Genomic DNA, 14,735 nt, shown 5'->3' with positions numbered 1-14,735 from the left:
ACGAGCAAATCACCAGGCAACCGAGAGAAATACAAACAGGCAGGAAATGAGGAATTCAGATACAAGTGTGTCAGAGAGAGACAATGAGGTTTCACTGTACAGGAGCTGGGAAGGAAAATGTGAAATATGTGGAAAGGCCCCGCTGAGAAAGATGGGGATCCTTTCCCGGTCCCCTTTGGCCAAGGCTAAATGACCATGCCTCTCAGGTTAGTAGGGGAAGGCTCCCACCCCCCCAGGTACTGCACCTAACAGGTCTGCTCCCTGGGGTGATGGCTCCCCAGCCAAAAGTCCATGAGGGATAGAGATGGGAATTCCTTTTCCACATGTTCCCAGGTGAAATGCAGAGAAGGCTCTGGGAGGGGAGGAAGCAAGCTTGGTTTTCTTTCTTATATTGCCAGGAGAAAAGAGGGTGCACCTGTTACCCAACCTGGGGCAGCCCATTTGAGGGCTGCAGAGGCAGGTTTGTCTCTGGAGGTAAAGGGGGCAGGGCAGAGGAAATGGAGGGATTAACCATTTGCAGGCAGTAATACAGCAAGCACCTGCAGATTGTATTCAGCTCTTCTTAGGGCCTCTGGAGGTGCTATATTCTGCCTAAAATGGCACTCTCGGTTCTGCCAACTAGCTGGCTGCGGGATGGCATTAGTTCTTGCTGCCTCCGGGGATGGCAGCCGGCCACCCCCTTGAACAGGAGGCAGAGCGATGATTTGAAACAAAACAAAACAAAACTGTCAAGCATTTTAAATGTGTGGGGGCTTAATAGTTTTCTTCTCATTCAAAAAAAATTTAAGAGGGAAATACAAGAAGAAAATATTAAGCTCTTAATTGCTTGTCATCTCCCTTCAGTCTTATAACCAAGAAAGGCAGTGTGGCCCGGTAGATAGAGCCATAGCTTAGGGCCCAGCCCTTCCTCTGACATATACGGTTTCACGACCTTGGGCAGGACACTGAGCTCCTCAGGGTCTCAGGCAACATTCCAAGACTACAGATTGCAGGGAAGATGCCCGACTTCTTTGTTTGAGGGAGTCCCCTATCTAGGGTTTCTTAAACATTTTTTACTCATGACTACTTTTTGCCTGAGAGATTTTTATGCAACTCTGGATACACAAGTATATAAAATAGGAATACAAAGCAAATATTTACTGATAATAAATCATAACTTCACAAAGCCCCTTATTGAGCTTATGTAATAGTTTTACTCTTCCATACACAAAACCTGAATTCAGATGGGAGCTTCTGACATTAGCTATGTGTCCTGGGACAAATAATTTCTTTTTATATATATAAAATACAGTTATAAGATCCCATATTGGTTATGAACCATAATTTAAGAAGCTTTGCCCTATTCCAATGAAATCACTGGCCTACTCTCTAACACTATTCTTCAGCTTCATAACAGAGAAGAAAGGATGGGGCTTTTTATTTATATTCTACAGATGAATAAACAAGACTGAGAAAGATAAAGTGATTTGCTTAATGTTACACAGTGAATCTGTGGCAGAAACTGACTAGAACTTAGATCTCCTATCTTCCAATGTTCTTTTACTACTAATCTAAGTATTTGGGGGATATTAAGGGAGAGGATTTGATCTTGTATGGTAGGACCCCAAAATCTTAAGCTGAAGATATCCCATGTTTCATCTAAACCAACATGCTCATATGCTTCAGTCCATTAGATGAAACCCCTGGAGAATCTGGCTCCCAAACGCCTTCATAGGGCTGCGCTGTGGATATGAAGGTGGAAAACCCTTTGGGAGTTCAATCAGTCAGTCAGTCAGCAAGCATTTACTCACTACAAGAGTGGGAACCTGTTAAGTGCTGGAGCTAAAAGGAAAGGCAAAAACAGCCTTTACTCTCAACAAGCTTACATCCTCCCAATGGGTTAGACAAGTAAATAAGTACAGAAAAGATCTGTCCAGGTCAGATTGTTTAAAAAACAAACAAACTGACTTTATAGTTGCACTCTTTGGACAGAAACAAAACATCCTCCAGATACAAAGCCAAACCTCTAAGGCCATTTTGATCACTTTCTTAAATTTTGACTATGTATCAAGCCCTATGTTACTTAAATATGAGGAATGGGGTTCAGAGAGGTAATATAATCTGTCCAAAGTCACACAAATAGTTAAGTGTCTGGAGTAGAATCTGAATGCAGGTCTTCCTAATTCCAGAACCAGTATTCTTTCCACTGCATCATGCTGTCACCTTAATTTTTACCCAGATACCTCTCTTTAGTTATCAGAACAGATTAAGAGCCTCCAAGAGCTATTTAGCAGGAGCTGGGATTGTGTAGAGTATAAGTGTGTCTGGATTGTTTTTTTTTTCCTAAAAGAAATGGGGCCTAGAGATCTCATGTGGTGATACCTCTCTTCAGGGGGCTTGGAGTCCTCCTAAAATGGAACCACACACATTGCCCAGTGCAGCTGAGCATCCGAGAATGTGCACACGTACACAAAGTGAGGATTTACTTAGCTGGAACAACTTTTGGTGTCTAAGTTAAAGAGAAACACTGAGCTGCTCATCACAGGGCTAGAAGTCCATGAAATGTACTTTACTCTGCATGCTACAAAAGGGACTTCTTGGTGACAAACATAGCAACTTCACGTATTCAGATGATTAAAGTAATTTCCTACCTTTGGAAAGTAAGCTTCTTGAGGGCAGGGATTATTTTTGTTTTGTCACAGTTGCCTAAATGTCCAACTTAACACCTGCCTCTTAATACATGCATATTGATTTGAATTGGCTTTTTTTGTGGTGCATTTCAAAATACAAGATGAGAATTGCTCCCCTTTCCTCCCTCTTCATTTAGGGAAAGAACATTGGATCATGAGAGCAATGACTTGGAATAGAAAGTGGTCCTGGATTAGAAGTTGAACAAATCAGGGGTCTAATTCTGACAGCTACTGACTGACTACGTGACCCTAAGCAAATCCCTTCCAAGTTTTCCTGCGGCCATAAACAATTTTTTTAGTTTTTTGTCAATATAACAAATTTTCTCTGTAATAAAAATATATGAAAATGAATATTTAAGTATATAATGAAAATATTTTATCTTATCCATTTAAGAATATTATTTTGAGAAGAGGTTTGGCAGCTCCACCAGATTATCTAAAGTGGTTCAGGACATAAAAAAGATTAAGAGCTTTTGATCTAAGGGATTTGTGTCTTTTACTTTTAATGTAACCTGAATAATAAATGATAGAATCTCATGGAAGGAACCTTACTGTTGTCCAGGTCTGCTGCACATGGCTGATGGTTTCACTCTGTGTGTGTGTGTGTGTGTGTGTGTGTGTGTGTGTGTGTGTGTGTGTGTATGTGGCCAATAGGAGAAATGTGAAGAGGGGGACCAGGTCAAGACGCAGGTAGAGAAGCCTCTTAACTCTGAGGTACTGAGTCAATTAGAAACAGAGAAATAGAGCTATTTAAAGATTAAGCAAAAAAAAAGTCAGAGTTAGCAAAGGTGATAAGCAGGATGTTTAAATGATCTTAAATGTGCAGATGGGGACTGGGTCAGGACACAGGTAGAGAAGCTTCCTAACTGTGATATACTAACTGAGTCAATTAGAAACAGAGAAATAGGACTATTTAAAGGTTAAGCAAAAAAGTCAGAGTTAGCAAAGGTGATAAGCAGGATGTTTAAGTGATCTGGGTTAATTACAACACCCTTTACAGGGGTCAGGCAGCCTCCAGAATTACACTGAGCCAACATAGGCTCAAGCCTGAAAATGGGACTTCTCTGGGACTAGTATCGTACAGGCCGTGCTTGTCTGGCTCATGACTGACTATCCCTGGAGAAATCCCATTGTGACACTGCTGCAGGACAGTACTAAGTACTCTTCTGTTCATCTCTTCATGACTGGAAACAGTCACTATGTGTGGTTATCATAATTCAATGGTATTACAAGTATGAAGGTGTTATAACATTTTGGCTTGCCAACATAACCTCATTAAATATTCACTTATAGTACCTTCAAACTTTTTTGGAGAATCTTGCATGTGTTGTGTGGTTATGTTGCACGTATACATACATTTGCATATATGTCTGTGTATGGGGGTATTTTTACAGAGATAAGTTTTTCTGAAAATAGGACTCAGTTAAATATTAAAATTACTAATTAGTTTCAGATATTTCATTTTAACTTGTTTTTTATTTAGGAGACAATTCAGGAATTGAGGCAGCTATAAAATACTTTTTTAAAAATATGGTCAACTTATCACATACTGAACTAAGAAAATGCAGTCTTTTTAGGACTTCTATAATAAAATTAAGTTATAAAACATTAAAATAACTTAGGTTTTTTGCAAGTATTACTGATGTATATGTAAACTAGATTGAAAAAAATTATGAGAAGATTGAAAAAAATAATTCAGTGGCATTCAGGGCCTCTCAAGAGGTAGATGAACAGACAGGAAATTCAAGAGAAGTAAATTCTTCCTGGCTGGTCTCAGCAAATGTCAGTGGTGGGGCAGTGGCAAGGACCCAGCTCATTGGACTCCAGGCTCAATGCTCTTCTCATTCAAGTACACACTTATTGTTTTCAAAAGTTGCTTGGGGGCATAATTTGCTATAAGGGCAGGTAGGTGATGCAGTGGATAGAGTGCTGGGCCTGGAGTCAGGGGGATCTGAGTTCCAATCCAGACCCAGACACTTACTAGCTGTGTGACCCTAGGCAAGATATTTCACTCTATTTTCCTTAGTTTCCTCATCTGTAAAATGAGCTGTAGAAGGAAATGGCAAACCATTTCAGCATCTTTGCCAAGAAAACCTCAAAAGAATCACAAAGAGTTGCGAGCAACAATTGATTTTGTATGTAACTATCTGTGTACATATTGTTTCCTCCAAAAGAGTGTAAGCTCCTTGAGGGTAAGAATTGTTTCACTATTACCTTTGTCTCTCCAATGTCTAGCACACTATCTGGCACCCAGTAAATATTTAATAAACACTTTTTAATTGATTGACGGATTGTAGCTACCCCTATAAAGTTTCTAGTGTCACAGCAAGCATACTTGTACAATGGATGGATTTGAAGAGTGTGATTAAACCTTAATACGGGTTGTCTCTGAGTTCTGCATTTGCCAAGGGTAGGGCATGTTATCACTGAGGATAGTAAAGGCTCCCAGAGTCAAGGAAGCATGGAACATAATGGCACTTTGCTGCTTAAACCTCTACCTTGATTACTGACTCATTGAGGATTAGCATTTTAGGTTTATTAGATCTCATAGTCAAGCCAGGATGCTTTGGACAAGGCTTACAGAAGGCAAAGAAATGGGGGTGGAGGCAGGAGTGGAGAAGCAGATGCTGCTATCAGTTTTGCTGCCCTCAAAAGATGGGGCATCTCCTGCCCCTTTTCTGTCCAAGCTGAAGGCTACAGAATGGATCATTATAGCTTATCATAAAGATGATAAGACACTTGGAAAAGTTGTTCTTACATGATTTTTGCAGCCATGTAAATACACATTTATTGGGGCAGCTAGGTGGGGCAGTGGATAGAGCACCAGCCCTGAAGTCAGGAGGACCTGAGTTCAAATCGGGCCTCAGACACTTAACACTTCCTAGCTGTGTGACCCTGGGCAAGTCACTTAACCCCAATTGACACGTACAAAAATACACATTTATCCTTCTGTATCTTTTTTTTTTTTTTAGCACTATTTGCACTCTCTTATGCTAATAGTATATCTATTAATTCTTATACTGACTCTTCCCTTTTATGCTCTACATTTGACAGATTCATTCAGATCAAGAGAAAATAAAGTATGGCCAAGGTGGGATCATATGTTTTCACCTGGAAGAGATGGAGAGTCCATCCTTTTTATTCTACTGATGAGGAAACTGAGGCTTAGAGAGATTAATTGACTTGTTCAGAGTCACTCAGCTTATAAATATCAGAAGAAGGATTTGAATCAGAGGCAGCATTTATGTCTCCAAGGCGAGAACTCTATCCAAGGGTTGGATTACAACCACAAACTATGCAGTACACCATGATGATAACAAGAGCCTTACAATCAAAGGGACATGGAACACAATGATACTTTCTGGTTTATTTTGTTCTTGGTAATTCTTACTTGTATGGAATATGAGGCTGCTGGGACCTTCTTAGCACCTGGATGCTCTCCAGGAAGTTGCCTATAAAGCCTGGCCAGCCTAGCTTTGTCCCACTGTTTGGTCTTTGAGCCAGTGGTAATAGAGACTTAGGAATCTTTCAGAAATCTGGGAAAAGTTCCTTCACTGAAAGTTCTGCCTTCCTCTATCTGATCATTTAACCCTTAGAAGAAAAAACAAACCCTTTTTTTTCAAAGATGCTCCATGGCCCTGGGGGGGTCCCTTGGGTCTCTATTTGGCTTCTATTGGGAAATTAGGATATTGGCTGAAAACCTGATGCTGTGTATTTGATGCCTTGTTGGTACAGCATCCTTCATCCCAGCCTCTGGAGGAGGGAATGTGGGAAGGCTCCGGGTGTGTAGAGAAGCTAGGGGAAGACCAGGTTGGCACTGGGGGAGGGAGGCTGGACACTCTTCCTCCAGGCCTGGTGCCCAGACACCAGACACTTGTTTTTTGGGAGAAGGTAAGTCTGACTTCCCTGGCATCCTGCCATTCTCTCAGGGCTGCATTTCTGAGGGAGGCCCACCTCTGCCAACTTTCTTTCCACTCATGCCAATGAATGCTCCCTTGAACCAATGACTCACCTGCTTCTGCTCCTCTCCCAGGCTGTCCCACATGGAAGCCACAATCTTGGACACATCCCCAAAGGTGGCGTTGGGGTTCTGCCCCTTGATCGCTGCTTGTGTGTCCCTGAAAAACAGGGCGTAGGCTGACACAGGCTTCTGAGGCTCATTGGGGTCCTTCTTTTTCTTCTTTTTTTGGCTCTTGGGCTTCTTTCCCAGGTCGGCAGAGGGCCTCTTCTCTCCAGTGACCTGTTTGGGGAACAGGAAGACGTGGGCAGTGAGAATTCGGCTGGGGCCATATATGTATACACGCAAAATATTTGGGGAAAGCACAAGCAACTGGAGCATAATGAAAGGTATCTAAAAGGTGGTACTCAAGATGAGGCTTGAAGGAAGCAAAGAAAGGATTCTAAAAGGAAGAGATAAAAGGAAAGATTAAAAACCAGGCATGAGGGATGGCTAAGGCAAAGATGAAAATGGGAAACAGTTGAGGAATGTGTATGTGGAATGATAAGAATGATTTGCCTAGACACTAGAGTATGTGAAGAATAGGACTGTGTAATGAGACTGGAAAAGTAATCAGTCTGTCAATAAATATTAATTAATCACCTACTACAGGCCAGACAGTGTGCTGAATGAAAGAATGGAAAATTCAGTCTCTGCCCTCAAGGAGTTTACCATCAAATGGATGAGACAGCAAGAAAACATGATATAAACAGGATAAATTGGAAATTATCATCAAACTGGAGTTTTCTGGATTTTGTTCTTCAGCCATTTTAGTTGTGGTGGCCTCTTCATGGCCCTATTTGGGGTTTTCTTGGCAAAGATAGTGGAGTGGCTTGCCATTTCCTTCTCCAGTTCAATTTATAAATGAAGACATTTAATTTATAAATTATATAAATTTAACAGTTACTTGCTCGGGGTCACACAGTTAGTAAGTGCCTGAGGCCAGAACTGAATTCAGGACTTCCTGACTCCAGGCTTGGAGCTCTATCCACTGCCTTACCTAGCTGCCCCTATTTACTGGATTTTTGTTGGTTGTTAAACCATTTCTTAATTCTGTCCACCTCTCCATGACCCTATTTGGGACTTTCTTGGCAGAGATACTGCAATGAGTTGCCATTTTGGGGAGTGACATATATGTTCAAATCTGAGCTTTAGTGGGGAGGGGGATTAATTTGCCAACTGAGGATAAATTAAAGAGGGGAGAAACCTTGGCAGGAAGACCAATTAAATTAAAGGTGAGAGATAATAATGGGTCTTCCTCTTCCAGATTGAATTTCTTTTTTTCTAGGTAAAAGAAGTCATTCTCTGCCTCATGTCTTACCTAGTCTTAATCACTGATTGGGCAGTTGCTTCAGTCAAACTGAGACCTGTTAAAGATCCTAGCTTAAAAAAGGCCAAGGTCTCTTACTGCATCTAGGGGAAAAGCCTTCCAGTTTGAAATTATATAGGCTCTGGAGGGGAAACTGAGGCAGGTGACTTTGCACAGCCCTCCCTCCCTTAAATTCAGTTCATTTGCACATCAGGAACATCATCTCCCTAAATGTCATGATTGTCTGCAAGAATTAAGGACAAATGACAACTACAATGAAGGCTTGGACCAGAGTGAACTCTGTGTGAGTGGAGAGAAGGGGGTAATTGCAAGTGATGCTGTGGAAAAGTAAAACAGACAAAATTTGGTAACTAACATGTGTCTGGGAGAAGGCTTTAGGGAGCATGAAGAGTCAGAGCTGACCCTGAAGTTGTTCGCAAGTGATGGGGAGGACCATGGTGCCCTCATCTGAAAGTGTCTTAGTTGAGTGGTCAAAAACCCTGTCTCCGTTTTCCCGTGGTATCTGATTCAACTTTGACCTGGGCTGTTTTCTGGAAGATCAGATCCAACTCTGGATACACTGAAGTACTTAGAGTAAAGAGAGGGTCAATAACTTGCTCTTCTTCCATAGCCCAAGTCTCTATCCGCTGCCTCTCCATTGACAAACAACCACTTAGGCAGCAAAGTGAAGGTACAAAGAGAAGAGAGGTATGCTGTGGGCAGAGCTCGCAGGGCTACAGAGTGTGGGGAAGGAGCAGTGAAACTTGGGTTCTAGTCCTGGTTTATTTAACACCTACAGTCTGTGCGACCTGGATAAAAACTGTACCTACGAGCTCTTGGGGCCTGTGAACAAAACAGGGATGATAGGGTGGTATCTGCCAGCAAGCAGGGATGTGAATGAGTGAGTGAGTGTGTGTGTGTGTGTGTGTGTGTGTGTGTGTGTGTGTGTGTGTGTGTAAGAGAGAGAGAGAGAGAGAGAGAGAGAGAGAGAGAGAGAGAGAGAGAGAGAGAGAGAGAGTGATCTTTTGGGTTTCCCTCCAATTCTCAGGGCTCCAAGACTGTCTGTACCAGAGGCTATATTTTAGCTGGCCAAATCAGGAGCTGGACAAATATTTTCTGTTCATCAGTCCTTGCCCGATCATTAAGCCCAGCATCAGGAGAGTAACATTTGTCAAATGGACAGCTGCCCATTAGTGAATGTGCAGAGAAGCCAACCAATGTATTTAATTTAAGCCTGCCAGGCTGGAGCTTGGATTAAAGTCATTGGAGGTGAAAGGGTACCTTATTAAGGGAAGCACTGCCTAACTCAGTCTTGCCTGGCCATTAGGGAGCTGGGGGGAGGGACATGAGGGGGGAGGGACATCTACTTTCTGTCTTAATCTTGTTTGATCCATTTTATACCAAAAAAAAGTTGCTCCAATGATCATCAGCATTTGTCAGGGCCGTGCTTGCTTCAAACACCAAGTCTTAGTCAACTTTCTGATTCTTTGTCCCTGGAGCTGCTGGCCCATCTTTCCGTGCATATTTTAATATCTGCAACGTATCAGTGAGGTTCCTCAGGTTTGAGGGGTGAAGCTTGCATAGCAAATAAGAGAAAAGTGTAGGCTGGTTCTGGGGTAGTGCAGTAGCCTGTTGTCTCCCTCCACCCAAAAAATGATATCCTTCCCCTTTCGCCTAACAACATAGAAAGGCCACGCTTTCTGTTGTGCTCTGGTTTGGGGATCACAAAAGCCAGGATATCATGCAGTTTTATTTCACTGAGGTTCAGTGGAAACTGACTAAAGACCATGTTTCAAAACACATGTTTTTGTGTGTACATATATGGGATTTTGTATCATTACATATCATTGTATATATATATATATATTAATAGGTAATAATTATAACATACAATTAAAACATTATATAATGGATAACATTCAAATAAGATGTGCATAATACATAATAGACAATGTTATAAAAATACACGTATATTATATCATAGATAGTGCATGCACTCATACACATATACCTGAATGCACATAAGTGCCTTACTATGAACTGACACATGTGTATTAAATAAGTGCACATGTGTATATGCACACATATCTAAAACCCACTTATATAATGTTACATCTGGAAAACGGCAAATTTAAATCTCTCTGTGGCTCATATGGGTGTTTTAAAGAGCGTTCACCTTAGGGTGCAGGAGAGCCACTCAGCTCTGCTGTCACTTATACAGCTAGATGAGGGTGGGGGTATGGGGTATAGGTTATAGGAATAATTCCAAAACAGAGTCGCCAGGTATTACACCAATGTGTATATCATCCCTGTTTGATTCAAACGTAGGGTTTAGAAGATGTCTGTCAGTGCAGACATCCACAAATAAAGCACTAAGTGTTTTCTGTTTTGGGGTTGATTGTTCTCTCAATTCCTAAAGTGATCTTGTCCTCTGCTTAGCTTTCTTGTAACTTCAAGATAATCAGACCCTACTGCTATTATCTGATGAGTATCCTATCTCCCCTTTTTCTTTCTTTTTAAAAAATTCTTTTATTTTTAATTTATGAAATAAAACAAGCATTTATATAATATAGTATAATAAAAAGATGACCTCATATGAAATGACAAATCTACTATGTACAGCTTGCTATTCCTTTTAAATATATGACAGTTATTATATAAATTTATTTTTTCCCTTTTTTTCTTCTTTTCCCCTCTCCCTCCTTTCTTCCTTCCTTCAATCTCTCTCTCTCTGACTCTGTGTGTGTCTTTGTCTCTGTCTCTCTCCGTCTCCATCTCTGTTTCTCTCTCTCTTTCCAGATACGTGTGTGTATATATACATATATGTGTATTTATATGGATATATGTACACATACATATATACATACATACATACATACACACACACACACACACACACACACACACATATATATATATATCCCTCTCTCAATCTACTTCCCACTTCCCCCTCCCCTTTGCCTCCTCCCAAGTAAACAGGAAAAGATCTTGGTTTTTTTTTTTTTTTAATTAATCAATCAGATTAAAGGCTCATTGTGTACTGGGTTCTGGGAATACAAGCACAAATTCTATAAGGTGGGACAATATATCCTCATATAGGAATATAAATATAAGGAAATTTTAGGGAGGTGAAGACACTAGCAGGTAGGGGGTTTGTAAAGAGGATTAATGTTTAATAAGCCTGGAAAAGGTAACCCCTGATTTATCACTGTGACCTCACCAAGAGTTTGCCAATAAAGATACTACTCATACCTTGTAATGTGCTTCTGTCTCTTCTTCCTGCGTGGAGCTGGAGGGAGATGGTGTAGCTGATTTACTTCCTGGGGGTGATGGGGAGCCATGGCTCACCCCACTCCTGATCCCCATCTGTGAAATCAGCTGGGACTGGCTGAGGGCACTCATGTGACTGGCCAGCATCGTGGGGCGATTGAGCAGGGACACCTGTCTGGTCGAGTCATAGGACGATGCTTCAGCATGGACCATCTCCTGGATCTGAATTAGGAGAACAGTGTTTTAAAATTTAAAATGTATTTTCCCATGGGATTATAAAATATTCATCATTAGGAAAAATCGGAGAATCGGCATTTAAAACTTTTAGCTGACGGTCAGAAATTACCCCTCCTTGTGCAGAGGGAGTCTTGTATTTCCTGAGAAGGGTCAAATGGGAAGCAATTCCTTTGGCCTCCTGATAACCCTGTTGTCCTCAGACCCTTGCCAGCCAACAGAACCACAGAAGTATAGATTTTGAGCTGGAAAAGAACTCTGAGATCATCTAGTCCATTTCCCTCATTTTGCAGATGAGGAGAATTAGGCTCGTAGAGATTGAAAGAAAAATTTATCCAAGGTTAGCTGGGTAGCCAGTGCATGGTAGAGTGAGGATTTGAATACAGATCCTCTGACTCCTGATGTAGCATTCTTTCCCCATATCGAGCTGCTTTATTGATTGGGGTTTACATTGTGGTAAACTTTAAATGAGAAGCTGAGGAGATTGTACATAATCCTAGATAAATAGTAGAGCAGTGTTGCTTGGGGCCTCAGGGCCTGAGCTGGGGTCGGGTTCTACTTTGATACCTGTATCTCAGTGCAAGTTCCCCTTCCCCAGCAGGTTGCTGGTTGGAACTGGTGGTCACCAGTAACCCTGACATAGTCATCTCTGAACCTCAATAGGCTGGCTCTGGGTCAGCTCCAAGCCATTCTGAAAAGGTCATGTAGCCCTCCCCAGGCTAATAATAAAGACTTACATGGTACTTCACAGTTTATAAAGTTCTTTCTTCAGGCTCTCCTCACCTCTCTCCTAATTAGTTTCTTTCTCAAGTCTTCCCTTCTCCAACCCTTCTTCTGCTCACATTTTCAACAAGCATAGATCTGGCCATAGATCTGAATACTCCTTCATTCAATAAACTTCAATGGATCCCTATTACTTCCAGGAAAAAATAAAACTCACTCCTCTGTCTGGTTAAGCTCCTTATAACCTTTTCTCTTTCTATCCTTCTAGCTCTTTATAACATCCCTCACAAGCTCTACAGTCAAGTCAGGCTGTCTAACCACCATTTCCTTGTGCTTGTGCTCCATCTCCCAAATCCATATCTTTTCCCTCACTGTCCTGACTGAGTCCGAGTCAGCTGGAAGGCCACCTCTGCAGAAGGCCCTTTCTAATCACCTCTGATGGTCAGAAACAGAGGCAGATTTAGAGCTGAGAAAGACCTCTGAGTCCAGATAGTCCAATTCCTTCATTTTTTTTTCTGAGGAGTAAAACGAAGCTCTTCTAGGTTAAGTTACTAATAGTAACTAGGAAGATGCTAGCTTCCTTACCTCCTAGAGCACTTTGTCGACTCTGCATTTATATGTACTTAGATTTGATGCTTTCTTTCCTACTAGAATGTGAGCTCCTGGAGAGCAAAAACTGCTTCCCTACCTTCTCTCCCTTTCCTCCTCCTTCTCCTCCTCCTCCTCCTCTCCCTCATCACTTAGCAGAGAGCCTGAAACAGAACAGATTCGAATAAATATCTTTTGATGGATTGAAAGAGAATAGCATTTATACAGTGTCTATTATTTGCCAGACACTGGGCTAAGCACTTTGCAACTATCTTGCTAACAATGCTGGGAAATAAGAACTACTATCATTCCCATTTTACAGATGAACAAACCGAGAAAGATAGAGGTTAATTTGCCCAGAGTCACACAGCTAATGTCTGAGGACAAATTTGAACTCAGGTCCAATATTCTATCCACTGCACCATCCAATTTCCTAAAGGAAGTGATTAATAGTTGCTTGTTTATTGAACCAGGCTGGAGAAATATTTTTCTGGGCCGGTCCTGAAATGTCTGGCAAAGGATGTGCAGATGGATTTCCTTGCAGAAGTCTACCCCTAAGGATATCCCAAGCATCTGGAGCTCCCTTGATAACTTGGTTTGGAAACCATCATCCATCAGTTAGCCTCAAGAACCTATAGTGAGAGTGACATTTGCAGCCTGAAGTGATGACTTCCTAGATCAAGGTCAAGCTTCTCGGGGGTGGCTGTGTTGGGAGATGTCAGGATTTGTCCATTTCACTCTATCTTTCCTTCAGGGCTGATAGAAGTCTGAAATATGTTTCTTTTCTCAGGATAAAGAGACTTAATCCATCAAAATGAGATACATGTGAAGGATGGGAGGTGTCAGCTGTTACTGTGCCACTAATTAATCAACAAGAACTTTTATTATGTGCAAAGAAATGGGATACAGCCGTGGTTATCCTTATCCCCCGGGGCAGAGTGGCTGGATTAAAATCTTGCCCCTGTTACCTACACTCCAGTCAACTTTCTAAAAACAAGAAATGCAGAGGAAGTTTCTCTACAGCAGTGAAATCAGAGGTTGGGTACAAGATTGCGAGGTGCTGTGCTTGGTTCTGGGGGTCTGAAGATGAAGAATCAAAGAATCCACGTCTGTAAGGAGCTCACTCTTCTGGAGAGGCAGGGCCGGTGACACAGAGGGAAAAACTGTCTAGAGAGTCGGAAAACCCACCTACAAACATTGCTTCTGACACGTCTTTGTGGTGTAACCTTGTGGCGGATCATTTTAATCTCTTTGGGACTCAGTTTCCTCATTTGTAAAACTGGGGGTCGTTGCCCCAGCCGGACACTAAGGTCTCTTCGAAACCTGAATGTACACTCCTCGGACTTGTAGAGGAACTCCCTCCATCAATGCAGAGCTCCAACACAGAGTTTAAGGGACTTGTCCTGGTCACACAGAGCTAGTGTGTATTGAGAGGGGATTCTAAGTCCAGTACTCTATTCACTCTGTTACTCTGTCTTTGATAATGGATAATAAATAATGCTATTCTTATTCTCCTCCAGGACCCTTCAATTTCTGACATTTATTGTGCATGGGAAGAGGAAGCAGTCCTTTTGCAGCCTCCCTCGAGGTCCAGGAATGGCTTCCTCTGAGGAGGACTCCTGGCTTGGATAAAATGAAGATGCTTTGGAAGGGGAAGCAGGAAGATCTCACCCTGGGATGGAGTCCAAGTGTGCAGTGTAGACGCCTGGATCACATCCCATGGCACCTCGAAAAGCCTAGTGGAAGGCTAGCAGGAGCTGACTAATTTAAAATGTTTGGAAAGTTCACAGTTAATTCTCTTTGTTTGGCTTGGAGCCAAGTTGGCTGACCTCACAGACACTGCCCAGCCCCACCACAGGCTGGGGTGCAGGGGGGGTGAAACAGCATTTGGGCCCCAAAGCACCAGGTGGCTGATGGTTTAGAGAAATTGTGTGTGTGTGTGTGT

General features: G+C 41.9%; 1 protein-coding gene across 5 annotated transcripts in view; it reads right to left on the bottom strand.

Moving 5' to 3' along the window:
• TOX2 (TOX high mobility group box family member 2) overlaps positions 1–14,735 on the bottom strand; it is a 307,223-nt gene that overhangs the window by 23,387 nt on the left and 269,101 nt on the right. For all 5 annotated transcript variants that reach the window (XM_074292384.1, XM_074292387.1, XM_074292386.1 and 2 more), the window contains 2 exons: positions 11,228–11,467; positions 6,682–6,909 (listed from right to left, as the gene is read on the bottom strand). In XM_074292384.1, coding sequence (XP_074148485.1) covers positions 6,682–6,909; positions 11,228–11,467 — 468 coding nt within the window. The remainder of the gene's footprint in view (positions 1–6,681; positions 6,910–11,227; positions 11,468–14,735) is intronic.

This window comes from Sminthopsis crassicaudata, chromosome 2 (assembly GCF_048593235.1).
Source record: "Sminthopsis crassicaudata isolate SCR6 chromosome 2, ASM4859323v1, whole genome shotgun sequence".
Classification (NCBI taxonomy): domain Eukaryota; kingdom Metazoa; phylum Chordata; class Mammalia; order Dasyuromorphia; family Dasyuridae; genus Sminthopsis; species Sminthopsis crassicaudata.
This window is presented reverse-complemented; position numbering and strand designations above follow the sequence as displayed.